The 24914-nt window shown below is 39.4% G+C and overlaps 1 protein-coding gene and 1 long non-coding RNA gene across 12 annotated transcripts in view; one reads left to right on the top strand and one right to left on the bottom strand.

Moving 5' to 3' along the window:
• The window catches only part of PCSK5 (proprotein convertase subtilisin/kexin type 5), a 264696-nt gene extending 253853 nt beyond the window's left edge, over positions 1-10843 (top strand). Inside the window, exons 30-37 of the mRNA XM_069775866.1 lie at positions 1394-1611; positions 2659-2892; positions 3389-3619; positions 5243-5420; positions 6630-6844; positions 7496-7611; positions 9184-9370; positions 9977-10843. Coding sequence (XP_069631967.1) covers positions 1394-1611; positions 2659-2892; positions 3389-3619; positions 5243-5420; positions 6630-6844; positions 7496-7611; positions 9184-9370; positions 9977-10380 — 1783 coding nt within the window. The 3' untranslated portion in view covers positions 10381-10843. The remainder of the gene's footprint in view (positions 1-1393; positions 1612-2658; positions 2893-3388; positions 3620-5242; positions 5421-6629; positions 6845-7495; positions 7612-9183; positions 9371-9976) is intronic.
• Positions 1-24914, bottom strand: part of LOC138683710 (uncharacterized) — a 42046-nt gene that overhangs the window by 12875 nt on the left and 4257 nt on the right. Inside the window, exons 2-6 of one of the 11 annotated variants that reach the window (XR_011323114.1) lie at positions 17893-24885; positions 15107-15322; positions 14860-14922; positions 12381-14032; positions 10044-10085 (exon numbers count right to left, since the gene is read on the bottom strand). This is a non-coding gene — a long non-coding RNA (uncharacterized lncRNA). Of the gene's footprint in view, positions 1-10043; positions 10086-10865; positions 14033-14859; positions 14923-15106; positions 15323-17892; positions 24886-24914 lie in introns of those variants that run through there. The other 10 variants (XR_011323115.1, XR_011323119.1, XR_011323122.1 and 7 more) reach the window with 10 other exon arrangements.

The following is a 24914-nucleotide window of genomic DNA, read 5'->3' as shown; positions in this document are numbered from 1 at the left end:
GGTGAGTATAACAAAATTAAACCTTTTCATATATCACTAGTCTTTTCAGCTGTTATTATCCCCCTTTTTTCCAGATTCCAGACTATAAATAATGGCTTCCCAGGTATCATTCAGCAAAGTCCACCAGAGTTAAACTCTGGTTTCAGCCTCTGAGGCAAAGTTCTTAAGGCATAACTACTCTCCACTGGAACAGAGGATTATGGGGGGGCGGGGGGGGAAATAGCATTTTTTGGAGTTTTGGGACATGCTGTAGGGAATGGAAAGGGCTGACTTGCTGCACTGATAATTTCTGACAGGATTTTGAAAGACTGGGCTAGCAGGGTACTCAAGACTGGAACAGGAAAGGAAGACAGGACTATGAGAAATAGGGGCAGGATCATGACAAAGGTTAGGAGAAAAAAAAGAGGTGAGAATAGATGGCAGGCACAGCTCTTCCTATCTTTTCTCTAACCTTGCTCCTAATGCATCTCCTCAGCCTTTCTTCGGTATGATTATCTCCAAGTAGGAAAGGAGAAGCACACTTCTGCAGGGAAAAACGAGCTTGTTTATGTGAAGTACATGTTCTGGGACTACTTTCTATGTCAACTTCTTCCTTAGTTTTCATCAATGGCTGTATACATATGGATTAGCAATTGTCTCAAAATGTGGACTTGCTTGTCCTTTAAACTTCTAACATTTTGGTTTTAACAGTGTAGACAGATTGGATTGCATCCAGCCTCTCCTTTTATCCTTCTCCTGAAATATAGGTGCATTTTTTTCTATATTTTCTTTATGACTAATAGTCCCAATTGTGGTTGTCTATGGTTGCTCTCAGACCACAGAAACCAGTAAAACATGCTCCATCTTCACTGTCTCTAGCTGCTGTCACTAAATGCAGGTACTACTCAAGTATCCTTGTTTCGTTGTTTTTTTTTAATCACAGGCCTCCTTAGTCTTCCCAGCTTTCACACTTCCAGCATTTTTCCTTTTTCTCTCCTCTAGGGCCACTGAGGTTACACTTCTCTGTCTTTCCCTGATAGCACTGTTGAGAGTCAGCTGTGCAAGACTAGTGATTGCATCTTTCTTCCCCCAAACATTACAGATATTCCTATCTTACGTAAGGGGGGAATCAAGAAATGAGCAACAAAGAAAATCCAACATCCGTTAGAGAGTAAGTACAAGAACAAAGGAAGGCCAGACTCCCTCCATAGCACAAACCATGCACATTTTCTGCCCACAGGCAGAAGGGATGTAAGTGCAGGATGGGCAACAAATTGTGTGAGAAACCTGTTTGATCCAGTGAAATGTTGTGTGCTGGGAAAGTCTCATATATACTCATAATTCTTATATCCTAGGCTGTTTGATAACTATACATTGACCAGCAGTTTGCTTTGTATTTGTTTTCATTCAATAGGGGGTATTTTAATGACTCTGTGACTTGCAAGGAATGCAGTGGATCCTGTAAGACATGCATGGGAAGTGCAACCAAATGCCTGTCCTGTAAAAGTCCTTTGCTTCTGGAGCAGTGGAAATGTAAACCTACATGTTCAGAGAAGCATTTTGCCTCTGATGGAATCTGCAAACGCTGCCCTGAAATGTGTCAGGAGTGCATTCACAATCAAACATGCAAAGGTATTATAAAGAACTGGTCTTGACTTAGCTAAAATCCATCTGGATCTGTCTAGGGGCAGACTGACAGAAACAGAGATCTGAAAAGAAATTCTGTAATGAGCAAAAATTAAAAAAGGGATGTATATATCATTGCTAATCTCTAAGATAGAGGCTAAGCAATCAGTGTTTTATGATAAGACTCAGTCTAAACCATTAATCTGTAAAGATTTCACATTGGTTTGCCTGTTGTTCTTCAGAGAAGAACTGGTTTGATTCTATTTCTGACCTAGAGTATCCATGCCTAAACACTTTTTCACATTTACAAATTTCACATTTACACCAACGTGAAATACAGAATGTTTCTTTCCTAGTTTGGATGAACTTTACATCTCTTTACCATTTTTGCAAATGACTACTCATTATAGAGAATGAAATCTCTCTAATGAAACATGTTAGGAAAGCCTTGGATATGCTGGTGAGTGTGAATACCCCCACAAAAATTTCCAGGATAGTTAATATTGAGCTAGCCATTCTGGAAACATAAACATGGATGGAAAAAAAAATCATAAACAAAGCTATTAAACTAAGTACTCATAATAAAATTAGCAACTCAACCCCAGCTCTATGCAAAGACAAACATTCAGGTCCATATATTCCAGCCAGACTCATATCTTCATAATAAACGAAACAAAACTTCAGATGTGGTCATCCCTGATTTTGCAGGAAGTTCATAATGCAGATATTATATCTCAGCAGAAGTCCACCTATGTTCAGTGGCAGCATGGTTTGGTTAATGGCAGTAAACCTGAACAGGTGACTTCACTTCTCAGTCTCTTGATGCAACGCTGAAGATGATGTGCAGCTGATGTGCAAGGGTTGGGCCATTATGGGCAGTTTAGAGGAGAAAGAGTTTAAAAAGAAAGCACTGTCTTCTCAGGTTGTCCTTTTACCTCCTGTTATGACAAGCACTGCAGGATTTATAGTTTCCTAAGAATTCTTCACTCCCTCACTTACAGAGGTCAGCATTTGCTTCCCGTTTGCTTACCTGTTTTTTGCTGTTCTCTGTAGAATGCATGGACGAGTTCTTCCTGCACGAGGGGAAGTGTGTGCAGGACTGCCCTTCTAACTTCTATGCTGAAGACAAGCACTGCTTTCCCTGCCATGCAGACTGCAAGGATTGTGAGGGGCCGGACTCAGATGACTGCACTGAGTGCACCACCGACTTCGTCCTCTACAGTGGCATGTGTTTTGAAGAGTGCCCTGAAGGGACTTACTATGAAGAAGCCACTAAAGACTGTCAAGGTTGGCAGCTGTTGTTTTCGCCAGAACAGTATTGAGATACAAGTGGGCCTGGTTAAAGACTATCCCAAAAGGGCCTGCGTGTGCCAGATAATGTCGCTATCAATGTCCTGGAAACAGAGAAGATAGCTGATGCGGAAAAATAACAAGGCATAGCTTAGAACAGCAAAAATTGTAGAAAGCTGGGAGGGAAGTAGCAAAGCTAGATGTGTTTAATATTATGGGCAACCACTCTGGTAAAGTGCTGAGTATTGCTGGAGACAGTATGTTGAAAACTACTGCTCAGCAAAAGCAGTGCCAGTGCAAAAGGAAACATAAGGAACTGCCTGCATAAGATTGAAAATAGTAAAATGTTTGACTAGGCAGAAGCAGAGCTATCACTCTGTTTCCCTCAGCCTCCCATCCTGAGATGATGGCTGCTCCTTGCAAAATTAAAGCTGAAATAATAACCCGAGATGCAACAAGAAATGGTGACATTCCTACTGTTTGTCCATTTCAGCATGCAACAGGACATGCCAGACTTGTTCTTCTTCCACTGCCTGCCTTACTTGCAGAAATGGCCTGACACTGAACCATGACAGGCACTGTGTGGCATCTGGATACTGCTCTCACACTGAGTACTACGTTGAGAAAACTCAGACCTGCAAGCCTTGTCATAAGAACTGCTTTCACTGCTCAGGAGCCACTGAACACCAGTGTCTTAGCTGTGCTAATAACCGCTATCTTCTCAGTAAGTGTCTTGCAGGAGCCTCTAGATTTTATTCTATGCTGAAAGCATGAAATAAGGATGTTTCTGTCACATTTATGAAACATCTAGGGCTGCTTCAGCTAATCTAAATATTGCAAAGTTGACCTGGCAAGTAGATAACTTGTGCAAACATAATTACTTCTGCGGGACTACCTGGAAACCCTTTGTGAGACTGGCCTTGCCACTCAATGGGGCCAAAGCAGGACTTCTAAGTAGCAACAAACTCCATGGCTAAACAAAACTTGTATGTTTCATTTACTTGGTATGTATTGTTCCTGTTGTTTCTTACAAGGGACTTAAAAAGACAAGAAGGATATCCTTACCTTGGTGGTTTTTTACTAAATGTATGCACAAAGAGCTCACATTTTCATGTTGGCTTGTTTAATCCCTGCAGAGATCTGATGAGCAAAGAAATACTTAAGCAGAGATGTTAAAATGTTGTTCATGGATCACTAGGTCAGTATCTAGTGGACGGCTGAGGTGCAAAACTACTTTTCTGACTTTGGAGCAAAAGACTGCATTGTCTCAGAAACAAACTGGTAAAAAGTATAAAATCCCAGAACTTGAACTTTACTTCTTTGCATATTATTTAAAAAGCAAACAAAAATTTTAAGAAATTATTGGGAGAAAAAAAATTATTAAAATAATCTTTCATGCAGGAAAAATCTAAAGAGAGTTTGAATTAAAACTGAATCTGAGCTTTTTGAGTCTAATTCTGATGCAGATTTTGCATTCTTAAGTTTCTGAGGTCTTGCATCTGACCTGTCTTTTTTATCAACATACTCAGCTGCTTTGCACCATTACAATTGGTAAAGTTGATGGAAGTATGTAAATAACATCCTGGAGTGGAGAAAGAATTGCAAAAAAAATAGAAATAAGGGGAATTATCTTCCTTTGCCCAGTTGCAACTCGAGCAGCAAAACCATAAAGACAAGCTAGTTAATGAGTCCAAGCTACTAATGAGTAATCACTGCTCTCTTAGCTTGATGCATTTGCAGTTAGTTGCATCAGTCTTAACTTCTCATTCAAGATTCCTATTCTAATGACCCTCTGAAATCTCAGTGAAAAAGTGGGATGTAGCTGGTACACTTGGCAGCATTACAGGCATTTATTCCCATACCATAAAGCAGCAGCCACAGACAGGGGTAAAGACCAATGAACAAATGTCATTAAATCTCAAATTTACCATCAGATTCATCATACACGTGGAATGCAATGAGGCTGCTGCTTAGAGTGAAACCTAAGGAAAATGGCAATGCAGATAGAAAGTTTCCTAATTACTATTTCTTCTTTTGTATATTCTGAAAGAAATCACAGTTGCTGTTCATTATTATATATTATGCATTCATATTTCCCAAAGATAAAAAATTATCTGTTCTGAAGAGCCTGCTAATGTACATAAAATGCATAAATGAGGACTGAAGAACTGACAAGGCTTAGAAGAAAAAAAAAATTATTACTATACCCCAAGATTCTCTTTTCTTGTTCTGGTACATGCTCTAACAGCATCTCCTGTTAGAGAGTTTGCTCTAGCACAGCTGTATGAGATGTTTTATAGCAGCAAACACTGAATATGATGTGTATTCTGAATTGTTGTCTGTGCAGATACAACCTGTGTTGAAACATGCCCAGAAGGGTATTATGCTGACAGCGATGAGGGACAATGTTCCCCATGCCACAGCACCTGTGTCACTTGCACTGGAAAACACAGCTCACAGTGCCTTTCCTGCAAACCAGGCTGGTACAGACAAGGAAAAGGATGCGTAAACCAGTGTCCAGCAGGGTAAGGTCCAAGATCTTTAGATAAGAGCTACATCACAGAAAGAGCGTTGAGAAATTAGATCACTCTGCCTTATTCTACTTCAGAGTGAAGCAGAACTGAATTCTATTTTCAGGTGAAAAATTCTTATGTTGTCCCAGTACAGAGGTGGTGGAAACCTCCCTTCACAGTAGAAAACTGTGAAGTTGGTGCCCAAATTGAGACCAGCTTGATGTGGTGTGGCCACTTACACTCCAAGGATTCTCTTAGGTTATGTTTATACAGAACAGTGTGAAGCAGAATAAATGTACTAAGTTATCTGTTAGTCATCTTGAGCACAGGAAGCAGTGTAACTTCCTTCAAGCACCCTTGTAGCCTCCACTTAACCTGAAGATTGGATGAGGTTACTTTTGTTTTGCATTGAGTGAATGTTTACAATGGATCATAATAAAACCAACCATTAAAACACCTTTCAACTGAGGACTCATAATTCTAGGCAGCAACTTCATTAATATGAGTCCATTTAATTTCAAAATGTGGATTCAGTGTGCTCTTGTGAACATGTCTCAGAAATCCAAATTTGGGAAGCGGACCTATGATTTCTGGTTCAGGTGCATTTCATTTTGCAGTGCAGTACAGTACGATCACCCTGGGTGTTAAATTGAGTTATCATTCCATTAAATTGGAAGTCTGTAATGACCACATCTCAACAAAACCACAGTGCAGCAATTCTTCTTTTTCCCTGACAGCACAACTTAGGTGAACACTGTTCCTCTGCTGGTATCCTTTGGCTAAGCCTGTTTGTGCACTGAAAGGAAATAAGAAGTTTCTGAATTTCCATCTGACAGCAGGTCATCAAGAAGAGTGAGGAATTCAGTGCTTACCCAGCATTGCCAGGATATCTCTTGCAGAGCCAAAACAGAGTTGAGGTCTTCTGAGCCCTGCCTATTTATAAACTTACTTTGTGTCTGAATTCACCCAAGATTTTAGAAAGCCTTACTTTATACACTCTCAATTAATAAAGTCTTGCTTTATAGCTGAATTTCAATAGCCAAGGGAAATTAAAGGAAATTAATTCTATTTTCACTGAGATTGCAAATGTCCACTGTGACCACATCGATATCACTTTTATACATTGATGTAATCACAGTAAAAGCTAAGTATGAAGGATGTTTTGGTTCTCCTGTCACTGCTGGGCTTTATGCAAAGCCATGACTATCTGATCTTTTTCAGGTATTTTGCACAAAACTCCACTGGATCATGTGAGAGATGCCACAAGGGTTGTAAGGAGTGTATGGGGCCTCAACCCACAGACTGCCTTTTCTGCGATACATATTTTTACCTGTTGCGCTCCAAGAACAAATGCATTAGCTCTTGTCCCGAGTATTACTATGAAAGCAAGGACAATGTCTGTGAAAGATGCCACCCTTCCTGCCGCACTTGTGAAGGTAAAAGCATACACTCTGCTTTGACCAAAAAGAGGGTTATCAAAACACCTGCCAAGGATTATCAAAATACCTGCCATCTCTTTTTTTTTTTTTTTTAATCTCTGCTCCAAGATTTTGGAAACACATCACAGAGAGACATACCACATACAGTGCTACCAACCTGTCCATGACCTAAGTAGCCACAGTGGGTGATGCAGATCTCCCTCATGGCTGCCAAGCTCTCCCTGGCCCTGGGTGACTTGCTGCACTGGCTGTTCCATGCTGGTCCCTTACTTTTAGAGTGTTGATTGATTGAGACCAAAGCATTTGGCCAAGGTTCCCCACAATTATTTCTTCAGTGCACTGACCTAACTGATTTTCCTGAATGTGTTGGACCTTCCCTGTACAACTGATTCCGAAATCATTATGCTTTTCATGAATATCAAAACACATAAGAAATACACTTTGTGGGCACATAAAACCTCAAGACTGGGTCCAAGCTCTTTCCAATACCAACTTCCTCATGCTGAACTCCTCACTGCTGATTCTTGCTGTTGACAAATACCCTTTTCTTTAGTGACAGTGGTCAGTATAATTTTTAAAGGAAGTTAGATCACAATTTTTCCTGTTGTAATATTGTTGTTTATTTTTATTTTATTTATTTTTCCCTAGGGAAGGGAGCATTCAGCTGCACATCATGTGTATGGAGCTACAGTTTATTAGGTGGAATGTGCAACTCGGACTGTTTTGTAGGTGAATATAAAGTCCAGGAGACACCAGGACAAGAGGTACCTATTTGTAGGCATTTTGTCCTGCGATTTGTATGCTGAACTTTAAATTCTGAACACAATGCAAACAACACAGAATGCTCTTTTCTGAGTTTTCCAGGCTGCTTATCTTTAAATATGCTTACTTTTTTTCTTCTCTTGGCAGAGGAAGCATTGTTTCTCTTTCTGGGGTTATCTACTATAGAGTAATCCTCTACCGGTAAATTTAATTAGGCACAACTTTGTCAATGGTGATACAAAGCCATGTGAACAAAATCAGCTGTATTAGTAATACAGCATTTTTTTCTTCCCATATAACTGAGATTTCCCCATGGATTTCTGCTGCTTTGTCTGCAAGAAATCACATCGCATTCTTGATTGACAGCTCTGCTGGCAGAAACCACTAGTGGAGGGACAGGCTGAAGTTAACAGAGCTATATATTTAGTAGAGTAGGACCACAATTAGGTTTGGGTCTGTGCCACAAGTCTGGGCACTCCAGCTTCCAGATTTCCACACCAACTGCCTTCAAAAGATGTTTATTCAAGAATATAGCAGCAAGGCAAGCCAGCTGGCCTGAGGTGCTGCATACCCTGGAGTCTCTGGCCTGGAATATCCCCTTAGCAGTGCTGCTCCGTAACTGTGAGCCTGAGAAAACAGCCTAAGAGCTGGGGACCACAGAGTTCTGCACTTCTTTGCAAGAGCTTTGACTCTGAGAAACTGGACCTCCCACTATGACCCTCCCATATTGACCATGTTCTTCAATTCAGGATAAGCACCCTCGCAGGTCTGACAGCAAGTTTGTTGAAAGGTTATTGGAGTTTTCAGATCCTCACAGTGCATATGGAGTCCTGGTCTCATACCAGAAAAATAGCAATTTTTTCCCAGGAGGCCAGGAACTCCGAACACTGGGAGCCCTGAAATACGTGAGCTCATTCTACAAGGTAGATGTGACAATGATGATCCCTGGTAGTCTTTGTACACAGAGGCTCCCAGGATCCTAGCTGGAATTTGAGAAGCATATTTGAATCTAAGCTCTTTCTGTAAAACAGAACCAACACATTCTAATAAAAATCTGGTTTGCTAGAAAACTTCCAGCCAGCTTTATTCCTTATTTCTGCTCATTCCTGAGTTAGAAAGGAAATTCATTCTCTTAGCTGCTTTTTTTTTCCAGAATATTTCATGTTGCTTCTCCCATGTCAGTTACTTTTATGATACTCGAGTACACTTCTTAAAGGCCAGTTTACCATCATTACTACCAAAGAACCACAGATCTGCTAGCATGGGACTAGCAAAATAAAAACACACTTTCTGGCCAAAAAGCTTACAGTCTAAATGAATTTTATCTCGCTGTCTAGCACGGCGAGATGTCTAAGCTCGTACAACACTTTCCCCCCTCTCCCTACAAGCAGATCACTGAGAATCCAGGAAACACGCACCACATTTTAGTTTTCCTACTCCCTACTGTATTCTGCCATTGACACCCATGGTGCCCACGGATGACCATTCAGACAGTGAAGGACAGGACAGAACCGCGAGGTCAGGTCCAGAGAATCCAAAATGAAAGGTGCGGTGCTTGTGTTCTGTGTCTGAAGGAGGACGAGCCCAAGTGTGAGAGATGTGACAGCTCGTGCACTGAGTGCAAGGGACCTGGGCCTCTCAACTGCACGGTCTGTCCAGCCACTATGCAGCTCTACCTGGAGGAAAGCCGCTGCCTGCCCTGCTGCAGTGACTCTGACCTAGTGGGCACCCCAGAGTGCTGTGACTGCAGTGAAACACAAGGTGAGACCATGCTGAAGAGCAGTAATGGTGGTGAAGGGCTTTGTGACTGTCTAGGCTGACATTTAAAAATCAAAAGGGGAACAGAGCAAAAATGTGCTGCTGAGCTGCAGGCACACAGTGTGTTTCTACTGCTCCATCACCAGAATAGGAAGGGCTTTGCACAAATAACAGCAGTTACGACTGGTGAGGGAGAGGGCGCCTTCTTTCACTCACAGCTATTGTGTTAAATGGCCAGGCATTTCATAAACCAGGTTACTGGGAAGTGCTTGCTTCAATGGACAGCCACCTGAATCATTGCATTTTAAGCTCACCATGTCAAAATGCGTTTGTGCCTGTTAGCCTTTCTGCTTCTTTCCGATTATTTCTAAACTTATAAAGAAGCATAGCTATTCCAGCAACCTTGCTTACATCCTTATACCATCACAGCTACAAGAACACAGCTGTGGTACTAGAAGAGTAAGGTATTTAGTGAAATGCATTTAAAAATGTAAACAGGCCTAAACGTTGCACTAGGGTTTTTAAGACAAATACCCCCCCGCCATACACACTCACCCAAGTTCATTTAATCTTTTTTTTAACTGGTTGTTTGGTTTTTTTAACTTGTAGATGACTGTGTATTACGGACCACTCTACCACCCGAGAGCAAAAGCAAAACTACTTTCTTTGTTATTACCTGCATTTTGCTTCTCCTTGTCATTGGAGCCATTGTATTCATCTGGAGAAAAACACGAGCCAAAACCCAGGCTGCCAATAAAGGTGCATATAAGAAGCTGGCAAATCACTCCAAAACCTTTCCTTCCTACTTGAGCAACTACCACAAGAGTCCCAGTTACCAGGAAGATCAAGTGATTGACTACAGAGATCGAGATAATGAAGATGATGACGAAGAAGATGACATTGTATATATGGGCCAGGATGGCACAGTCTATCGCAAATTTAAATATGGACTTTTGGAGGATGATGAGGAAGATGAGCTTGAATACGATGATGAAAGTTACTCATTTAGATAACTCTTTACTAATTTATGAATTTCCTGCTCTGTTGTTTTCCTATTAAATTACAGCAATTTAGTTAAATATGTTTAGTTACTTCTTAGCATGCTGAGCTCAAGATTTTAGCTAACAGTTATTGTAAGAGCAGAATGGTTTCTAAAAACAATTTTTCCTAAAGCTTTACATAAATCCTTGCTAGGCTTTTAAGTAGCACTCCAGATGTAGGCTGGTTAAGAGATTTTGTTTCTGTGCATTTGTGTGGAAAGTAAATTCTTTCCCAGTATGTATTTGTGTGCATTATAACTAATACAAACTCTTCAAACCATGCACGCACACTTACTGAGAACCTTGCCAATCACTGCTAGAAACGTGCAGATATAAGCAAGATGGGTGTATTTATCTACCTGATGAATGACTCTGGGATAGGGTACCAGTAGTTTACTACTTTGTGATTATAGTTACTCAGCAATTCATATTAGAATAGGCAAGTTTGCTGACTTTACCCAGATTTTCGTTGTTGGTATCATCTGGTGCATCTGTATTCCTCAAAGCCAACACATTCTTCCTTATAATCTTATGGCATACTTCCCAGTGAAATAGTGCACCTATGACATGATGCTTTAAGATTTCTGATTGTGACTCTAGTCCAGGTAACTATATTGTTTTCACAGTTTGTGTGAAACATAACTAAAATATTTTATATACCAACCTCTGATTAATCTTTACTGTGGTGTTTGTCAAATAATCTTTTATTGTACTCACAAACTTCTCCATTTACTGCAAGGGGATATGGTCTATAAGCACACCCACAAGAAAAGGACTCCTTTTGGCTTTTTAACTACCTTCTCAGTGATTTAAACACAGAACATTTATTCAAGCAGCTTCTCCATTTCTGTTGTAAATGGCTCAGGATTTTCAGACAATGACAAAGGGAATAATTAGCACTTACTTAGTAATGTAACTTAAAGGAACACAGCAATGTGATTTTTTTAATTATTATTACAGAAAGACAATTTATCATACCAAAGAAAAGGATGCTCTTTATGGCCCTTTGTTGTGAAAGAATAAATTCTTTGCACAAAACTGTCTTGAAAATGCTGTTATTTGTCAAGTTTCATTCACTCTCTGAGTTCCTTTAGATTTCCAGTAAGAAGCTGCTCTAGAACTATAAATCAATTAATTAGATTTAGTGTCTACAAAGGAATCGTGTGAAAATACCTAATTTTTATGGCTCAAGGCCTTAGTGGAATTTTTTGTATTAAGTATTTTGCATTAAGTAAGACCTCAGGATAGTTCCATCTGTAAGTTTAAAGAAGATTTATGGAGAGGTTTATTGCTTCCACTTTCAGTTATAACCTTTTAATCATTGCAGCTTCAGTAAGAGAGAGGAATTAAAAGTCATGTGACTTCACAAAAGCCAAAACAAAGACCTATATTTATCAAAAGTTATATGATAGCACGGTACTTCAGAAAGATGCATGTTATCTGTCACTTTAATTCAAGTTCTGCTCTGATGAAGTTCTGAAAAAACGGAAGAGAGAAAGAAGAGTGAAAAAATCAGTTTGGAAGGTCATACTGAAAGAGAGAGACTGTGTTATCCTGCTCTCCTAAACTTGTTTGGATTAACAAGATGCTTTATTATTGTTGTTAATGGCTTAAAACACAACTGTAAGGATTTGCTTTGACCTGAAATCTCTCCTGACATTTCAAAGTCTTAATCCTAGCTATTCCTAAGCAGTCTGAAACCACTGTGATAGATGTAACGAGCATTTTGTTTATGGGGTCTCAGATTAAATTCATCATCATTTTATGAAAACAGGTTCTTGTATTTAAAATTAACCTGAATGGTAAAAAAAACACCAACAAAAAATGCAAATAAACACTCATTTTGGAAAACCTGTTCCCTAAAAGAACTTCATCTAAATTTGTGAAAGTCAGACTGGGACAAATTTGCATTTCTAAGTATGCATCCAAAAAAACCCAAACAAACAAACAAAAAAACCCACAAAACCACAAACCTCCAAATTCTTTTCAGATGCCAATTTTTTTTTCAGAGGTTCTTTGTTGTCGATTGGGCACACCATTTCAATCACATTTTGAGTTATCAGATGCATGTTCTTTCACTTCTGATTCTTCCTGCTCTGCAGTCTGACACCTCCTTTCTGGCTTTCAGAGCTTGTCAGATGCAGTCAGGGATCCTGGATGCCAAAAGCAGAAGGGGACTTCCTTGTAGTGCTAAAGCTGCACAAGCAGAGCTGAGACACCACTTGTTGGGAGAGAAGCAATACTGGTAAATTCCCTCCACCCAAATAAGCAGTGCTTTTTGGGAGGAATTCAAGTGAATACTCAAATGATAAGCCTGTTTTTAAGAGGTAGCAGCATGCATGCAGCAGCATGCATGATTTTATGCTGCATGGGTAGGGTGACAAAGTGCATGTTTTACAAAATGGCAGATAAGTGCCTTGAAGGTGAACCTTGAAGTCTTCTTAGGAGAGCAGTAAAAAACTGATTAATTAAGTTAGAAGGATATGATATGAGGATTCACATTCAAGATTGTTTGGGTTTTTTTTTCAAGAGGAAGTTTCAAAATAGTGGTCAAGGAGACACAAACTTAGTGACCTGCAAAGCCATATCACTTTTACAGCATTCACAGTTAAAACTCCCTGCTAAGAGTCCACAGGGAGCCCAAGATGAATAAAGTTTAACAGTTAATTGGCACAAGAGGAAATCATTCATGAGTCACTCACACTTCTAAAGAAACTTCATGGAAAACAAGAGTACAACCAAGGAAGCCAGTAATAACAGTACAGAGAACACAGCACACAAAGGAAATACTGGTTTTCTGGATTATTTTATGGACTTCTACTGTCTAAGCCCTTTACAGTCTGTCCTGAAAAAAAAAGGTAGAGAAATTCAAATCCACAGTTGTTCAATTCCACAAATCTTTAGTTGCTACTAAGCCAATTCTTCTCCTTTCTCCTGCTTTCTCGCTTTCTCCTCCACCCACTATAGTAGAGAAAGACGTCCCAAAGGAAACAAGTATCTTTCATAAACAAAGCTGCTACACGATCTCTTCCATTCAACTGTTGCCTAATTAATTTTTATTTAATCAGCCTCAGATTCTTGTTACCTTTGGCAAACTTCTCTCACTCTCTTGCTTCTCAAGCTTTTTTCCATCTCAAGGCCCTTCCTTCCCCCTGCACCTCTTTGCTACTCTCATCCATCCATGGAGTTTCCAGCGTCCTTCAGTCCTCACCAATTACTTGTATTATCTCTATCTTTCTCCCATTACCCTTTCAGTAGGAGAGCTCTTTCAAAAAGATCTTATAAAAATCACATCTCCTACATAGTTTTACCACCCACTTACCTCTCACATAATCCAGTAATTTGATTTCAAAGGAAAGTGTAGGTTACAGTGTTCTTTACCCTCTCTTTCCACAGAGTTTATGTAAATTAGGAAAAGTTTTCTCCTCCGTGACTCTACCCTGAAGTTTTGCTAGAAAGGTCGTGGAGGAAAGTATATTGTAGGAGTTACATTTCACATGTCTTGAGGCCCAAGACTCCTTCCTTGACAGGCTGTTCCCTGATCGGACTATGTTCTCACAGCATACCACACATTTGCCTCTGGGTCTTGTGTAACAGTTGCAGGACTTCTGTCTGAGGACTCAAACTGAAATTTCAGACCAAAGATAGGAATGAAAATACGATAAATATAATTGCATAAGTTATCACAGAAGCCCTTCAAATGGATATTTTGAGGCAGTTGGTTTTCTCATGAAAAATAACATGCATTTCAAGAGAAATACATATTTTTGCATTAAAAAATGTCTTCTTACCAATCAAATTTCCCACTTTAAAAGTTACCTATAGAAAAATTCTGATTATCCATAATAAGTCACTATTTTACCTTGGTTACCTATGTTCATTTGAGTCCCTGTTGGGGTGGGGGCAGGAGGGGAGCAAAAGAATATCTTTCAGAGTAGACCAGAACTATCGATTTTTCATCTACCCTTAACCCCTTATGTGTATGTGTGGTTTCAAGCCTGAACTTTAAGGAGTAACCAGACATGCATCCTGATGAGGGACAGATATTCTGACGAAGGTCTCAAAAGCACTTTTGAACAGAAAGAGTTTTTCCACTCCTTTCTTTTTCCTAATTAGTATATATATGACAATAAGCTATCATATCAAACAACAAATGACTAAAGACTCTGACTGTACACAGACATGCCCGCAATGAACTAGATACATTTATTAGGTGTTAAGATGCAAAATTAATAGGAGACATGCACATGTAACTTCTCTTCTCCTTTCAAGGTAGGTACTATGTGTTGCTACTTTATTAGTTGTTTCCTACTGATCAGAAATATCTAGAAGTTGCCTAAAACACGCTGGCTGATTTTACTATATCTCTTGTGATTTTATTAACTGTTAACGTGACAAAAGACAATTTTTCCCTTGGAAAAGATATGTTACAAAGCAGGCAGTAATTATTACTTTTTTCCCCTATCATCTCTTTTCAGATTTAGGTTTACACTGGCAGAAGATCTCTTCTCAGACCTTAACAAACAAAACGTATGCACTAATTATCTCTTTGCATGACTTTGCAGGTTTATATTACACATTTAATTGAAAAGTAGAAAGGGAAATAAGTATTCTTTTACCCTTCCTTATTTATTTTGCCTATTTAACATCTAGATAAGCACATTTTCCTTCTCAGGAAGAGTTCAGGTACTACACTTACCTAACAACCATTACGCTAAATAGTTCTTGCTCTTCTGACTGCATTTTCTTTTCCTGTGTTCATCCATCCTTGCTCACTGCATGTCATGTCTAAAATCCTCATCCAATGATTCTTCTGTATCCTTTCTCCTCCTTCTTGTCATCTAGCATCATCTTCATTTCCTAGTTCTTTTTTTTTCTGATGCAAAACTCTAATTTTTGTCACTTAAGTATCTCACTATTAGTTTAAAAAAAAAAAAAGCCAAATATAAGTCTTACTGTACTCATTGCACTGAATTCTACCTTCTTTCACTGACAAATCTTCTCACTATGGAAAAGCAAGCTAATCATAACCTCAGAACAAACTAAGAAAAGACAATAAGCACTTTGCAACTCTGAGCCACAAAAAAGAAAGCAAAATTTAATTCTCAGTCATTACAGAAGATGACCATTATGTAAAGTCAGTACTTTAAGTTATTTAACCAATTATATATTAACTGTCATTGTCAGCAATGTTTATAAAGTTCTAGTACCCTTAAAAACCTAAACAGGCCACAAATCTATCCAAACACTCCCCTGGGGCAACAGATAATGCAAGTTCTCTAACCATCACACTAGCAAGTAGGGCGCTGTGTTTGTAATTCCTCTTACATCTTTCTTCTCCCTTCAGAAAAATTAGGGGAAAAAATTATAGCCCTATATAGACCACATTCATTACAAAAAAAATTTGAAGGCAATTTTTTATCTCATTTCAGTTCTGGAATGAAAACTATTGAACATCTGAATCCCTGGAAATTATAGTGCTTGAGTGTTAAACATAGGTGCTTGAAGATTTAACTTTTAAATCCATGCCTCCAGTGTGGACACTGTGCTGTTAGAACAACAGCATGATTCGTGACAAATACCAAAGTATCCTGAAGAGTCCACTGCATCTAACACAAAAAGCAATCCTTATGACATATTCACAACACCACATTATGTTACATTCTATCCTGATGCAACTTTAGGGGATGCCACATAGAGGTTATAAAAAGATCTATGTATAAACAGCACAAAAGTATTAGAGAAACTTTACCCCAAGAGCCCTAAGACAGATTAATGTGTTTCAAGATACAGGTATGACTCATTTTCAGCTGTAGCAGATGAACCTTTGCCCTGACCCAGATGAATGTTTAAACAGTTGAACCAGAACAGGAGAACAGGATGCAAACCTTTCCACCTGACTTCTAAAAGAACCAAGCAGTTTTAAATTTTTAAAGATTTTAAAGAATAGACAAATCTATTTCCAGGTTATAGAGGTCTGAGGATGTAGCTCCCCCATGTCCTAAATAAAGCATAAAAATCCCCAGAATGGGACTGGTTTTCAGACACACTTTAATTTTAACTAGTTTAGACAACCTCTGAATGCTTTTTTCTGTCAAAGTTTTTAGGCAATCACCCTTACAAAGGTTTGCATAGGACCAAGATACCTAACTGTGCTAGACGTAGCAAAGAAAAGCACCCTAGGAACTAAGTCATTGTCAGAAGCCTCCTTAGACACAAAACTTACTGAACAGCAATACTGGCAATAACCCTTACTATTATACAACAAAGCAGTGATTCTCACAGATCAGAAACTCAATAAACTATTTCCAAGAATTGCTAGAAGTCTGAGGCAGAATAAGAATTAAAAACCATATATTACCTCTACGCAGCAATTTAGAAATGGCTTTCTAAGGATACCAAAGGTACCAAAATGTTAAGGTATCAAAGATATCAAAATAGTACAAAGTCTTTTGAAGCAAATTTTCAAAGTTCACCGACTGCAGCCTTGTTATTGTTGTATTTAGCCACAGTTATCAGATACACGTGCAACTAGCCAAAGGAGTAAGGACTTTCATTGCCTTTGGTTCAGTACAACCTCTCAATGCAGATATGGCAAATGAGTTTGCAAAAATCTCAGTAAACTAGACTTCAAAATTGTTATCTTTGGCAAATTTCTCTCACCTTGCTTCTTAAGCTTTTTTTCCATCTCAGGGTCTGTTTTTTCCTTCCTTCCTCCTGTACCTCTTTCTTTTCTATTCTCTTTCACCCACAGAGTTTCCAGTAAACTAGACTTCACAGTACCACTCTTTAGTAGAAATGCTGCTAATGACACTTCCCTTTCCAACATTTGAATTCACTGTATTCATTTGGAAAACTATGTTTGACAGTCTCCATTTCAACAATATGTAACAGTTACTGAAAATAAATTAACAACAGTAACAATTTTAACATGATAACTATCCTAATTTAATAGGTATGTAAGTATATTTAAAAAATCAGGATTTTTTTTTAATTGATTTTCAAGTTTTAGTGAGCTAGATTTCATTTTCAGGTAGATTTTGAGAATGTTATGTTGTATACATAGGGAAACGGTTCTAAAGTAAAAAAGATACCAGCTGAATACAGGTTCTGTATCTGTTTCTGGGAAGGGTCCAAATTCAAAATGTAGCTAGCCATACAAGGAGCCTGTATGAATAACTATTGCAGACTATTTGTCTGTGCTCATTGCGCCTTTACATTTTCTAAACATGAAGGCATGTTGCATTTTAACATCTGCTAAGCACAGGTTCTTTAGGCTATTAGATTGTCAGATAGTTTAATGCCACAGCTATCCAAATAAGACCATTATCACCTACAGGCATTTGAAAAGAATTCTCATACTGTTCTTCTCACATTGTCAACAAACTCCATTTCAGAACAGTAATAGACTTCAGAAAGAGACAGTAAATTAAAATGCACCACAGGCTTTATTTAAAAAGTATACAAAACTGCAGAAATACTTACATTGCTTGAACTCCAACAATTTCAGTGACCTTTAGCCTCACTTGGTGTTCGCATATTGCTTTACAAATAAAGAACTGCAAACATCTGGAACAAAAAATAATGTAGCACCAAGTTTGTAAGCAAGAACAATTCTCCCCCTCCTCCCCGAAACTAAAAGAAGTTTAAGCACCATAATGAAAGAAGTCTGCAGCACCTATTTCAGTATTTGCTAAGGAATATGCACAAATTATTTGGATCACATATAATACAATCAATCAGAAAATCTGTGATAAGCAGCATCACTACTTTCTCAGTTACATTCTTTATTAATGGTACAGTGTCACAATATAAATTGAAATATTTGCACATAATACAAAAAAATAACCCTTCATAAAGTTTATACTGTGCTAGGAATCATGTATTGAACTCAAAAATCAATATATAATATTTGATATTAAATAATGAGCAGAAACAGGTACACTCAGCCAAATGAATGCAATCACATTTTCCCTAACTTGAAGGCAAATATGCAAACAGCAGTTTATTACTTTACTGTATACATACTTCACACTTCAGGTGAGAGCTGTGAACTAAGTTTCTCAAGTTTTCTAACGTTCTCTATCCTCAGGCATAGTGGTTTTAAACCCAAATGATGAAATGAATTTTGGATAGTAGCATTCATTAGCAGTTACAGAATAGCATTACTAAGACAACCAGCTGGAGGCACTATGATTTCCACAGCAGACACACTGTGGTGGTGCATTCCTTCCCCCCTCTCCGGGCTGATCTATGAACTCAGAAGTCTCATTAGGCCTTAGTGTAAGTGTAATGAGTTGGGCGGTTAAGTGTCCATTGACCGTACCAGGAACTCTTGTGTGGCTAAGACAAGGAGCTGCACTGACCATACCAAAGATTCCTGTTGCCTGGCAGAGGCTGAGGGTGCGAGTAGGGATAATTAGTTATTTCCTGACAACCTTGGGACAGATCTCAGTCCTCTCCTGACAGCCTTGGACCATCCCGTATCCAAGTCTTAAGTCATTCTCTGACAGCCTTGGAGCCTTCTTTATCTGAATCGTCACTCATGTGAAATGGTGCCAGGGCTACTGGAATCCCAGTAATTTGCTGATGACTAAAGCCAACCATCTCCCAAACCCATAAACAGCAGTACTGAGACCCGTTGAGGTCTCCTGGACCACAGCAGGCTGCAACCAGCATCTCCCTCTGAGTGGGACGCCTCTCAGAGCTCACAAACTCTTCAGTTTGCAAAGATCGGAGGTCTGCCGCCAAAAGCGAATAGGACCTGGGCTGATGCTCTTTGCTCCTTGAGGCTCAATCCTTCGCCTGTTGAGAAAGATGCCGAAGCATTTGACATGAATAGTTTCACTGAACTCAAGGGGAGTTTTTAACAGGTATATCTCTTTTACTTGCTTATATGTATATCCCTCAGTGTCTTTGTGCATGTGTGTGTGTACTAACCTGAATATTCCATAGCAAGTATATTAATCTATACATAAGTCACTGTCGTGAATTTTATTCAAATGTGAATAAATCCCAGGTTGCTATTATAATCCCTTTAGACATAAACTGTTGCCCAAGTCTGAGACTAGGAGCTGACCCAGCGGCACTTAAGCTCCAACAGGAGTTTAGGAAACAAGGGGGTCTTCTCTGAACCTCGTGACTCAACAGGAGGGTCTCCCTTATCTTTTTGTATTCCATTAGACATAAACTGTTTCCCAAGTCTGGGACTAGGAGTGGATCCAGCCACACCTAAGATCCATCAGGAGTTTAGAAAGCAAGGGGATCTTCTCTGAACCTCGTGACTCAGCAGGAGGGTCTCTCTTATCTTTTTACATTCCTGATCTCTGTACAAATCATGAGAAATCAATTCTAATTCCATCTTCCTTTGTATGTTTCTCTTTTACCCTATTGCATCTTTGGTCTCTGTATACATAATTTTAGTTTGATTCTGACTTAATTTTCCTGTGTACGTTTCATCCATGTATTAAGTAACAGAGTGAACCTTACCATCGAATTCTGTGAGGCCATGCTTTTATAAATTCCTATTAAATCATTTTTGCTAATACCCTTGAAGGTGATTCTTTAAGCAGTTCAAACCACTCCATTTTGTGACACACATGAAATCACTGGCAAAAAATAATTTTAAAAGGCAGCTATGAACTTAGCTATAATACCACAATCAATAAAGATTTATTCTTTAAATAAGTTCTTGACAATATATGACATTTACTAACATGGCTACTATTTGTTCTTCCAGAAAAGTAAAACAAAAAGTAAGACCTTGACATTGTTATATAGTCAAGAATGCCTCCCTACACTGGGAAAAAAAAAAGTTGAAAAAATTCTCACATCATCCTTCAATTTTTAAGTGGAGAAAAAAACAACTCACTTTCAAGAAAATTTTTGTACAGATTTCCAACATGCATACAGTAAAAGTCCATTAAACTGGTTTGGGGTTTTGTTTTCTGTTTTGTTTGTTTGTTTGTTTGCTTTTTAAAAAAGTATTTCTGATACCATGTACACTCATTTTCTTTAAATATTTTCCTACTAGAAAAGCCAAAATGTGTTGAAAATGTCCAGAGAACAGTTAAGCCAAAACTGTCAATGTCTTTGGAGAGTTAAATTTATAAACAACCTCAGCAACATAGGTCAAAATGCTGCTTATTCTAACCAGTGCTTTCATAGAAATCATTCTTTCCTCCCTCAAAAGGTGTATATGCCTTCTGTCTTTGCCATCAACAGGACTGATGAGCAATTCATCTGAATAATTAAGTTTCGGCTGAAGTCCTGCAGAGCTACAAGGACTCCTTGACTTGCCCAAGGCCTTCTCCCAAATACTAAGTGAGATTGGCTGCAAGTTAAAACATTATGAACTAGAAACCTGGCAGGCTGACAGCACCCACCACAGAGAATTTCCATAAGGCTACCTTGACAGAGGTCTCTGAAACACACAGTGAAATACAGGATCAGAATGGGATGGTACAAGGAGGAAATCAATAAAATTGTACGGGGCGGGGTGGGGGGGTAGATTTGGAAGCGCGCACACACACACTATATATATACATACATACTACATAATTTTAACAAATATTTTCCAAATTACTATCAATCTTGACAACATACCTTGTGCAAACATTTCAGAGTGGGAAAGGACTCAATAACTTGTAATAAATACTCAGTATCTACTAAAGTGCTGATATGTTATTCCAAGAATCATAGAATGGTTTGGTTGGAAGTCCTTTAAAGGACCTTTAAAGATCACCTAGTCCAATGCCCCTGCAATAAGCAGAGACATTTTCCACTAGAACAGGTTTGTCAAAGCCCCATCCAATCTGACCTTGAATGTTTCTAGGGATGGGGCATCTACTGCCTCGCTGGGCAACCTGTTCCAGTGTCTCACCACCCTCATCATGAAAAATGTCTTCCTTCTATCCAGTCTAAACCTACCCTGTTTTAGTTTAAAACCATTACCCCTTGTCCTATTGCCAACAGGTCCTGCCAAAAAGTCTGTCCCCATCTTTTTTATAAGCCCCCTTTAAGGACTGAAAGGCTGCAATAAGGTGTCCCTGGAACGTTCTCTTCTCCAGGCTGAACAACATGAACTCTCTCAGTCTTTCTTCATAGGAGAGGTCTTCCATCCCTCTGATCATCTTTGTGGCCCTCCTCTAGACCCACTCCAACAGGTCCATGTCTTTCTTGTGCTGGGGGCTCCAGAGCTGGACGCAGTACTCCAGGTGGGGTCTCACCAGAGCAGAGGTAGAGGGGGAGAATCACCTCCCTCGACCTGCTGGCAACAGTTCTTTTGATGCAGCGAGGATACGGCTAGGCTTCTGGCCTGCAAGCACTCGTTGCTGGCTCATGTCCAGCTTTTCATCAACCAGCACCAAGTCCTTCTCTGCAGGGCTGCTCTCAATCCCTTCATCCCTCAGACTGTATTATTACCGGGGTGTCCTCATTTCAGCTGGACTAAAGTTAATTTTCTTCTTAGTAGCTGGTACAGTGTTCTGTTTTGGACTTAGTGTGCAAATAATGTTGATAACACACTGATGGTTTAGTTCTTGCAAAGTAGAGCTTATCCTAAGTTAAGGATTTTTCCATTTCCCATGCTCTACGAGCAAGCAGGTGTACAAGAAGCTGGGAGGGAGCACAGCCAGGACAGCTGACCCGAACTAGCCAAAGGGATATTCCATACTATACAACATCATGCTCAGTACATAAACTGGGGGGAGTTGGCCACACCCCTGCTTGGGCATCAGTCAGCAGGTGGTGAGCAATTGCACTACCCATCACTTGTCTTTTCTTGGGTTTTTTCTTAATTTTATTTTATGATACTCCTTTTCATTACAATTATTATCCTTTATTATCATTATTATTATTATTGTTAGTATTACATTTTATTTTACTTTAGTTATTCAATCATTCTTATCTCAACCCACAGGTTTTAACTTTTTTGTTTCCGTTTCTCCTCCTCATTCCACTGGGAGAAAGGGGAGTGAGCAAGCAGCTGCATGGTGCCTAGTTGCTGGCTGGGCTTAAACCATGACACAGAGGTTGCCCCAGCCCAGCTGCAGGACCTGGCACCTGGCCTTGCTGAACCTCATGAGGTTCCCATGGGCCCACTTCTTGAGCTTGTCCAGGTCCCTCTGGATGGCATCCTGTCCCTCAGGCATGTCAACTGCACTCTCAGCTTGGTGTCATCTGCAAACTTGCTGAGGGTGCACTCAATACCACTATCTATGTCATGTGTGAAGATATTAAACAGTACTGGTCCCACTACAGACCCCTGAGGGACACCAGTTGTCATTAATCTTCATCTGGATGTTGAGCCATTGACCACTACCCTCTGGATGCGATCATCCAACCAATTCTTCATCCACCGAATAGTCCATCCATCAAATCCATATCTTTCCAACTTAGAAAGAAGGATATTGTCGGGGACTGTGTCAAAGGCCTTACAGAAGTCCAGATAGATATCTGTAGCTCTTCCCTTGTCCACTGATGTGGTCACTCCATCACAGAAGGCCACTAGGTTGGTCAGGCACAATTTGCCCTTGGTGAAGCCATGCTGGCTGCATCGAATCACCTCCCTGTCCTCCATGTGTCTTTAGCATAGCTTCTAAGAGGATCTGTTCCATGATCTTCCCAGGTAGAGAAGTGAGGCTGACAGGTCGGTAGTTCCCAGGGTCCTCATTTCTACCCTTTCTAAAAATGGGTGCAATGTTTCCCTTTTCCAGTCACTAGAGACTTCATCTGACTGACATGACTTGATCTCCAAGACTTTCTCTAATCTGCAGCCAAAAATTTGGATCTTACCTGCATTTAGTGCAGAGGGTTGAAAGGATTTTCCTGTGCCTTACATTCTAACTTCAACTTTAAAGTCATTCATTTTGCTGTCAGTATAGTGAACAATCCAGGCAGCTGCCAGCAGCAACCAAAATGCAGTTGTCTTTAGTTACCTCCTCTGCCTTTGGGCCCAAAGAGCAGAAATATTGTTAGACTGGTTCTGCACCCTTTAAGCCTGAACTTTTGCAATGTACCAACTTTCTCCCTGTCATTCACTTCCTGAGCTTTAGTGAAACACTTCCTCAGAAGGGAGCTACACAAGTTATGTGTTGAAATATGCACAGTCAACTAGGTAGAAGTATCTATCTCACATTCCAGTAACTCAATGAGTAACAGTCATTTCCTCTATTTCAATTAAAATTACAATAAACAATTTCAATTAAAATGACAGCTACAACCACAACAGCTGTACAGCATATGAAAAATAGGAACTATAGTGAAATATTCTTGTTACTGTTATCTAATCATTGGCTTCCTGCACCACAGGTAAATTTTTGACTCAAACAACATAAAAATTTTCTAAGCTGCTACCTACAATCCAAATGTAAGACTGACATAAAATTGGGAAAAGAGTTTAGAATAATATTCTCTGTCTGAAACACTGACAGTCTTCACTGAAGTATTTAACTCTCCACACCTTAGGGGCAGAAGAGGTTACAACTACCTTTGGTCTTGTTCCACACATGCTAAGATCTCTAAATGATTGGTAACATTCGAATTCATGATTTTTCTCTAAAGACCTAAAACAGCCTCCTACTCCTTTTACAGACTGGTTAAATGATCAGGTAACATAAACAAACTTAAATAATCTTGTGTGGTTTTAGTGTTCAGTTCCAATCACAGTTACCTAAACATGTTGTTGCATGATAACCCCAGTAGGCAGCTAAGCAGCATAGAGCCACTAGCTCACTTCCCCAAACCCCCGCCGTGGGACAGGGAAAGAAGATTGGATAAATAAAAGCAAGAAAATTTGTGGGTCAGGATAAAACTAGATTAACAAGTGAAGGAGAAGTGGAAGAAGAAAAAAGAAAACAAAACAATTGATGCAAAGGCAATCACTCACCACTTCCCATGGACAAACTGACGCCCAGCCAAACAAAAGATGTTCCCAAACAAAAGATGGCTAACCTCCCTAAACATCCTCCTCTCCATCTTATTGCTCAGCATGAGCATCATATGGCTTGGAATATCTCTGGTTAGTTCAGGTCATTTGTCTGGTTGTGTCCACTCCCAACCTCTTGCACAGCCCCAATCTATTCACTGGGGGAGCAGAGTGAGAAACAGAGAAGGCCTTGATGCTGTGCAAGTACAGTTCAGGAATAGGTAAAACATTAGTGTGCTATGTTCATTGTTTTGGTCACAAATGTAAAACACAGCACCATATAAGCTGCTATGAAGAACATTAACTCCATCCCAGCCAGGCCCAGTACACACACACATCATACATATATCAAATGATACAGGATATATGGTAGTGCAAAGAAAAGAGCTCCAAGAGATGAAAAAAAACCCCACATGGTTTTGCTTAGTGGTTTACTCTTTTGCCTTCTAGCAGATGAAAGAAGTTGTTGTCTTTGAGTTTAAGATGTTCTGGTAAATCTAGCTGTGTTTTTGCCTCTTCAGTGTCTGCTTGAACTGCTGAAATGAGTGCCTCTGCAAAAGAGAAGTAAGAAAAGCAATAT

Source organism: Haliaeetus albicilla, chromosome Z (genome assembly GCF_947461875.1).
Source record: "Haliaeetus albicilla chromosome Z, bHalAlb1.1, whole genome shotgun sequence".
NCBI lineage: Eukaryota > Metazoa > Chordata > Aves > Accipitriformes > Accipitridae > Haliaeetus > Haliaeetus albicilla.
This window is presented reverse-complemented; position numbering and strand designations above follow the sequence as displayed.